This window comes from Penaeus chinensis, chromosome 15, assembly GCF_019202785.1.
Source record: "Penaeus chinensis breed Huanghai No. 1 chromosome 15, ASM1920278v2, whole genome shotgun sequence".
Lineage (NCBI taxonomy): Eukaryota > Metazoa > Arthropoda > Malacostraca > Decapoda > Penaeidae > Penaeus > Penaeus chinensis.
In genome coordinates, this window is record NC_061833.1 from 4,097,993 (window position 1) to 4,105,492 (window position 7,500).

The following is a 7,500-nucleotide window of genomic DNA, read 5'->3' on the forward strand; positions in this document are numbered from 1 at the left end:
ATGGGACCAACTTTGACTTTGATACACATGTATATATACATGTGTATACGTATCTATATATCTATATATATATATATATGTATACACACGTATATATAAATATACATATACATATATATATATATATATATATACTTATCTCTCTCTCTCTCTCTCTCTCTCTCTCTATATATATATATATATATATATATATATATGTATATATATACATATACATATATATATACACACACACATATATACATACACACACACACACTCACGCACGCACACACACACACACACACACACACACACACACACACACACACACATATATATGTGTGTTTGTATCGTCTCTGTCGGCGCCACCAAGCCCCATCGTCGCCTTTAGATCAAGCTGTTTTGCTTAAGCGCAATCGTCGCGTCGGGCTTGTCCGTCCTGCCTGGACCCGAATTCTGCTTGACACGCGGCTTGCTGATGACGGCGTAGGTTGCTTCCTGGTTGACTACGATGTGCTGCGGGAACTGCGGCTTTCTGGGCGCGGCGGGTGCGGCGTCTGCTTGCGGCCGCGGCTGTTGTACGTGGTTATTAGCGTAGTGATCTTCCGCCTGTTGGGTGGGATCACTGTGAGTGTTATTTTTATTAGGAGTGGTAGTGCCTGTGTTACGAATATTATTTTCATATATCATGTATATACGTGAGTGCGTGAGTGACGGGACATACGTGTACATATGTATGGGTGTATATATGTATGTGTGTGTGTGTGTGTAAATATATATATACATATATTTATAAATATTCATATAAGATCTATTTATATATGATCTATATATATATATATATATAATGTATATATATTATATATTAAATAGATAATATATATATATGTATATATATTCATGTATGTATGTATGTATGTATGTATGTATGTATGTATGTGTGTGTGTGTGTGTGTGTGTATATGTATATGTATATATGTATATGTATATGTACATATATGTGTGTATGTGTGTATATATATATATGTGTGTGTGTGTGTGTGTGAGTTTGTGTGTGTGTGTGTGTACGTGTGTGTGTGTGTGTATGAATATATACATATATACATACATATATATATATATATATATATGTGTGTGTGTGTGTGTGTGTGTGTGTGTGTGTGTGTGTGTGTGTGTATGAATATATACATATGTGTGTGTGTGTGCGTGTGCGTGTGCGTGTGCGTGTGCGTGTGCGTGTGCGTGTGCGTGTGCGTGTGCGTGTGCGTGTGCGTGTATGTGTGTGTGATAGATAGATAGATAGATAGATAGATAGATAGATAGATAGATAGATAGATAGATAGATAGATAGATAGATAAATAAATAAATAAATAAATAAATAAATAAATAAATAAATAGATAGATAGATAGATGGATGGATGGGTGGGGGTTATTTGATACAGATATAGATCACAATGACAAAAAAAAAAAATAAAGAGCAAACTTGGCTGAACGAGAAGCGAATTCGCATTACCACGGGTTGGTAGTGTTGCAGCGTGTCGTAGGTGTTGTCCGTGGCTGCCGGAGAAAAAGGGAAATTGGTTGAGTCTTAGATTTATATTCTCTCTCAATCTCTCTCTCTCTATCTCTCTCTCTCTCTCTCTCTCTCTCTCTCTCTCTCTCTCTCTCTCTCTCTCTCTCTCTCTCTCTCTCTCTCTCTCTCTCTCTCGCTTTGTCTCTCTCTCTTTCGCTTTGTCTCGGTCTCTGTCTCACGCTCTCTCTCTCTCTCTCTCTCTCTCTCTCTCTCTCTCTCTCTCTCTCTCTCTCTCTCTCTCTCTCTCTCTCTCTCTCTCTCTCTCTCTCTCTCTCTCGCTCGCTCTCTCTCTCTCTCTCTCTCACTTTGTCTCTCTCTCTCTCGCTTTGTCTCGGTCTCTGTCTCTCGCTCTCTCTCTCTCTCTCTCTCTCTCTCTCTCTCTCTCTCTCTCTCTCTCTCTCTCTCTCTCTCTCTCTCTCTCTCTCTCGCTCGCTCGCTCTCTCTCTCTCTCTCACTCTCTCTCGCTTTGTCTCTCTCTCTCTCTCGCTTTGTCTCTCTCTCTCTCTCTCTCGCTTTGTCTCGGTCTCTGTCTCGCTTTTCTCTGTCTCTCTCGCTCTCTCTCTCTCTCGCTTTGTCTCGGTCTCTGTCTCGCTTTTCTCTGTCTCTCTCTGTCTCTCTCTCTCTCTCTCTCTCTCTCTCTCTCTCTCTCTCTCTCTCTCTCTCGTTTTGTCTCGGTCTCTGTCTCGCTTTTATCTGTCTCTGTTTCTCTCTCGCTCTGTCTCTGTCTCTCTCTCTCTCTCTCTCTCTCTCTCTCTCTCTCTCTCTCTCTCTCTCTCTCTCTCTCTCTCTCTCTCTCTCTCTCTCTCTCTCTCTCTCTCTCTCTCTCTCTCTCTCTCTCGTTTTGTCTCGGTCTCTGTCTCGCTTTTATCTGTCTCTGTTTCTCTCTCGCTCTGTCTCTGTATCTCTCTCTCTCTCTCTCTCTCTCTCTCTCTCTCTCTCTCTCTCTCTCTCTCTCTCTCTCTCTCTCTCTCTCTCTCTCTCTCTCCCTCTCTCTCTCTCTCTCTCTCTCTCTCTCTCTCTCTCTCTCTCTCTCTCTCTCTCTCTCTCTCTCTCTCTCTCTCTCTCTCTCTCTCTCTCTCTCTCTCTCTCTCTCTCTTCTCTCTCTCGCTTTCTCTCTCTCTCTCTCTCTCTCTCTCTCTCTCTCTCTCTCTCTCTCTCTCTCTCTCTCTCTCTCTCTCTCTGTCTCTCTCTCTCTCTCTCTCTCTCTCTCTCTCTCTCTCTCTCTCTCTCTCTCTCTCTCTCTCTCTCTCTCTCTCTCTCTCTCTCTCTCTCTCTCTCTCTCTCTCTCTCTCTCTCTCTTCTCTCTCTCTCTCTCTCTCTCTCTCTCTCTCTCTCTCTCTCTCTCTCTCTCTCTCTCTCTCTCTCTCTCTCTCTCTCCCTCTCTCTCCTCTATCAGTCTCAGAAAGGGGAAAACGGATAGACAAACGCACAAACAGCCAAAGGAGAGCTGAGAGCGACGTAACTCAGCCCCGGAACGCCCACTAAGGACGGAGCAACGTGAACCCAGCACTCACTGATCTTGTCGTATACATCCGTGCCATGAGTCCTCCAAGCTTGGGTGGGGATCTCGGGCTCTGAGTAAATGTTTTTGTCGGACATCGAGTAGTGGGTCATGCGCGGCAGGGTATTGGCGGCGGGCAGCATCCCCGGTCTGGTGTCCATGCAAACGGAGACGCTGTTGGTGCGCGGAGACTTGATGTTGGCGAAGGTGATGGGCACGGGCGTCGTCGAGGGGCTCTCGGTGGGGCTGTCGTTCGAGAATTTATTCTGGCTCGGTCGGGGTGGCTTGGTGGGGCTTGGCTGCAAGGGAGGAGGAGGAAGCTCTGTTACTTTTTTTTATACACTAATAGGAGCGGCTGTTGCGTGGTCAACTTTATCTTTATTTTCGGCTAGTGAACATCTAATCGTTTTTTTTTCTAGCAAAGAATCGTTGCAAGTATGAAACTGTAAGGTACTCAGAGCAATGTATGCATCGGCAGATCATGACCTGGACTTCTGTAGTGAAATGATACACATTAAAAGGCCAAGATAACATTTTACGCAGTGATACATCCCAATAAGGGTGGGGTGGGGGGGGGGGGGCGATTCTATTTCGAAAAGCTTTCGGATTCTACGGAAGAACACCCCAGCAAAAGAGGAACCAGATCCTGACCTTGTTTTGCATGACCTCGACCTCTTCGTAGGTGTGCCCTCCTATGGTGATGACAGGCGCGTCGGAGGCCTCGGGCGGCGTGACCTGCCCCACCGGGAGGGAGGGCGTCTGGCTCATGCCGGAGGTCCTCGTGCGGGCCTTCTCCTTGCTCACCATGGCGTGGATCTGCCGGCCCTGCGCGGGGGAAGGCGAAGGGTGAGATGCGGCCACGCAGGAAAAGGACAAACTGAGGAAAATAATTACGGTGATGTTGGGAATAATGATACAAACATTAAAAAAAAAAAAAAACGAATGGGGAGCAGAATTAAAAGAGGGACACATGAAGGGAGAATCAAAAGAAGAGAATGGCTGAAGAAAGAATGGCCTCCTGCCAAGTGACAGCCATGACGACTACCGTAATAGTGAACGTAGTGAAAAAATCTTTTAAAGCTCAGAAGCTTTTCATATACGACAATTCCATTGCAAACTCACAAGAAGAGTTGATTTAATAGGTAGATCTCTCTTTTTCTGAGAGACACGGCCAAACCAGGGACCGGTGCGATTTCAACCCTGACAATATATGAAGTGAATGCCTGTCGAAGCTATGCACAAAAATTAATTACCCAAAAGGCGCCCCAGCCTTTTGGATGGGGAGAGGGGGGTAGTTTGCGACGAAAAAAATGCATATTTGTGAAATACATGGCTGTTGTATACAAAAATCTAGCGAAGGAAAAAAAAAATAAGGATAAGCACGAGCAGGAACACAACGAAAGCAGGAAGGCGAGCGTGCGAGATCCAACGCCTCCCCAACGGCAAAGCGCCCCTGCCCCTGCCTGATTGGTGACGAAGGAGAACACGCCTTCCCCGGACTCGCTCTTGCGCCCCGCCTCCAGGTGGAAGTCGTTGGTCCTGTAGCCGAAGCGCCGCAGTTGGCCCATGGACCAGCGCATCACCCGCTTGCCCTCGGGGCTGATGAGGGTGATGTGGCCGTCCTCGATCAGCAGCCGCATCTGGCCATCCACGGCGAGCTTCGACCGCGTCTCCGCGCCAATCGTCACCATGAATTCGCGCACGACTGCCGGGGGGAGATTTTTTTTCAGAGAGAGGGAGGGGACGGGCGTTACAAAAAGAGAATGAAAAGTGGAAGGGGCTCAGGGGAGCGGGTGGAGGGATGGGGGAAATGGCTGCAGGGGGTTGCAGGAAGGGACTTGGAAGAGGAGAGGGAAGGATTCAGAAGAGAAGGAATGAACCAGAGAGGGATTCAAGGGCGAATGGTTGTAGAGAAGGGGAGGGACGCAGAGAGAAGGCGGGATAGGTTAGAGCTGCATTTATGTAAGAGGAGGGGGACTGGTAGGGGAGGGAATGGGGGAGGAGGAAGGTATGGAAAAGAGGAAATAGGAAAAGAAGGAAGGAGAGGGGGAGATGTCAAGGATATACATCGTTATATATTGCCTACGTGTCAAACTGCATAATCAATAAAAAAAAAGTAATTAAAGAGGAAAAACAGACAGGTAAATGATGGACATTTCCTCTGCACTACCTTCGTCAGCAGATATATAGATGTCGTTTTCGGACACGATTCCGTCTGCGCCTACTTTGGTGGTGGAGTTCGCGCTCTGTTGCGGCTGGAAGAAGACGTCCTGAATCATCTGCAGAAGGGGAAAGGAAATGCTTTTGGCGTTCTCTGTTGCACGGACACATACCCAAACCACAGAGACACGTGCATACAAACAACATACACATACTTATGTACATGTACACATGCACACAAACACACGCAAGCACATAGCCACACACACACACACACACACACATACGCTCACACGCACACACACACACCCACACACACACACACACACACACACACACACACACACACACACACACATATAAATATATATATATATATATATATATATATATATATATATATATATATAAAGGGGAATCCTTGATGGCACAGTTTACTAACTGTGCAATTTGGGATTCGGGAAAGTTCGCTTCAGTAACAGCTCCAGATTAATTACCGGAAATATTTGTGAATATCTGCAAACACTTTAAAAAAGATTTAATTTCAAACGCAAATTCAGCGAATCTTCCCTGTCTCGGGCTTCAGTCTTCCTCTCAATTAATTTTGCATGGTCTTTTCTTCTCCTCTTTTCTTTTCCTTCTCTTCTTATTTTCTTTCTTTTGTCCACACCCTAATCGCGAACTCATTCTTACCTTTTTCGCCACAATATTTTACCATAAAGCTATGACCTTTGATGTCTGGCACGTTTAATGTGTTTGACCATTAACCATTCTGCGAATCCACAATCATCGTGTTATTGAACCAAAAAACTTCTTTACCTGAAGACGTTGCCCCCAACCCACCCAATCCCTTTATTTTGAATGATCTGAGATGTTGAAGCGGCAGACAATTTTTCAATAAATAAATAAATATCGTTTTTTATACATCAAATGCGTTCACTCGTCCTCTAACGTTTAGCTTATTTTCCCTTCTGTTCCTAATCGTTCTCCCGCCAGTTTTGCACTCCTCTGCATTATAGGTTTACTATATGTACCCTGTCGTCCTTTACACTGTTTTTGCATTGTAATTCTCCTTCTCCCCCTCACTATCCCCATGCCTCTCCCTTTCCACGTTCCTCTTCCTTGCCCTCTCCCTCTCTCCTCCTCTCCCTCTCTCCTCCTCTCCCTCTCTCCTCCTCTACCTCTCTCCTCCTCTCCCTCTCTCCTCCTCTCCCTCTCTCCTCCTCTCCCTCTCTCCTCCTCTACCTCTCTCCTCCTCTACCTCTCTCCTCCTCTCCCTCCCTCCTCCTCTCCCTCTCTCCTCCTCTCCCTCTCTCCTCCTCTCCCTCTCTCCTCCTCTCCCTCTCTCCTCCGCTACCTCTCTCCTCCTCTCCCTCCCTCCTCCTCTCCCTCTCTCCTCCTCTCCCTCTCTCCTCCTCTCCCTCTCTCCTCCTCTCCCTCTCTCCTCCTCTCCCTCTCTCCTCCTCTCCCTCTCTCCTCCTCTCCCTCTCTCCTCCTCTCCCTCTCTCCTCTCCTCCTCTTCTTGTTTTTCCTCTCGCCCCCCTTTCCCTTTCTTACCCTGACCCAGGCGTTTCTTTCCTCCTTGCTGTCGACAGAAAAGTCGTTGACTTGATCCTTGATCGAGACCTGGAAAACAGAGAAAGTCAATAACATAACTTTAACATAATATGATTATGATTTTGATATATCATAACTTGAACACAGTATAATATTAAAATGAATACAACATTACTTTAACAAATTAAATATACAACTCAAATTTGATAAAATTTCAACAAAACACATCAAAACATGGTATAGCTTATTTAAATCTTATTGAGTAGAACATACATAATAATTGCAAATAGTCGTATCTGTGATATAAACATATCATTTCTATTAGCCACTCTCCTTTCTGCCTCGGAGTAACATTAAATTCAATAACTTATAAATAACAGTAACAACAATCATGAAAATGTCGTTGCAACATTCCCTAACCAATAACTAAACACACCGGTGTTCTTAAAGACACCGGTGTAGGTAAATCCGCGGTGAGAATAAAGGCTTATGGTAAAATAGGGTGAAATCGGGTGTTCGATTCCCTTGCTATATTCGCCATCCGCATAAAAGCCTATTTAGCGCTTCTTGACATTGCAAACTGGTCTTTTTACACTTAGAGCCCATTCTACTTAGCGTTTCTCTACATTGCACTTAGAGCCCATACTACTTAGCGTTTCTCTACATTGCAAACCAGTCATTTTACACTTAGAGCCCATACTACTTAGCGTTTCTCTACATTGCAAA

At 45.3% G+C, this 7,500-nt stretch overlaps 1 protein-coding gene across 3 annotated transcripts in view; it reads right to left on the reverse strand.

The window, feature by feature from the left end:
* Nucleotides 1–229: 229 nt before the first annotated feature.
* Nucleotides 230–7,500, reverse strand: part of LOC125032790 (docking protein 2-like) — an 18,746-nt gene continuing 11,475 nt past the window's right edge. For all 3 annotated transcript variants that reach the window (XM_047624160.1, XM_047624161.1, XM_047624162.1), the window contains exons 4-10: nucleotides 6,775–6,843; nucleotides 5,228–5,336; nucleotides 4,521–4,762; nucleotides 3,709–3,882; nucleotides 3,071–3,356; nucleotides 1,497–1,540; nucleotides 230–591 (exon numbers count right to left, since the gene is read on the reverse strand). In XM_047624160.1, coding sequence (XP_047480116.1) covers nucleotides 370–591; nucleotides 1,497–1,540; nucleotides 3,071–3,356; nucleotides 3,709–3,882; nucleotides 4,521–4,762; nucleotides 5,228–5,336; nucleotides 6,775–6,843 — 1,146 coding nt within the window. In that variant the 3' untranslated portion in view covers nucleotides 230–369. The remainder of the gene's footprint in view (nucleotides 592–1,496; nucleotides 1,541–3,070; nucleotides 3,357–3,708; nucleotides 3,883–4,520; nucleotides 4,763–5,227; nucleotides 5,337–6,774; nucleotides 6,844–7,500) is intronic.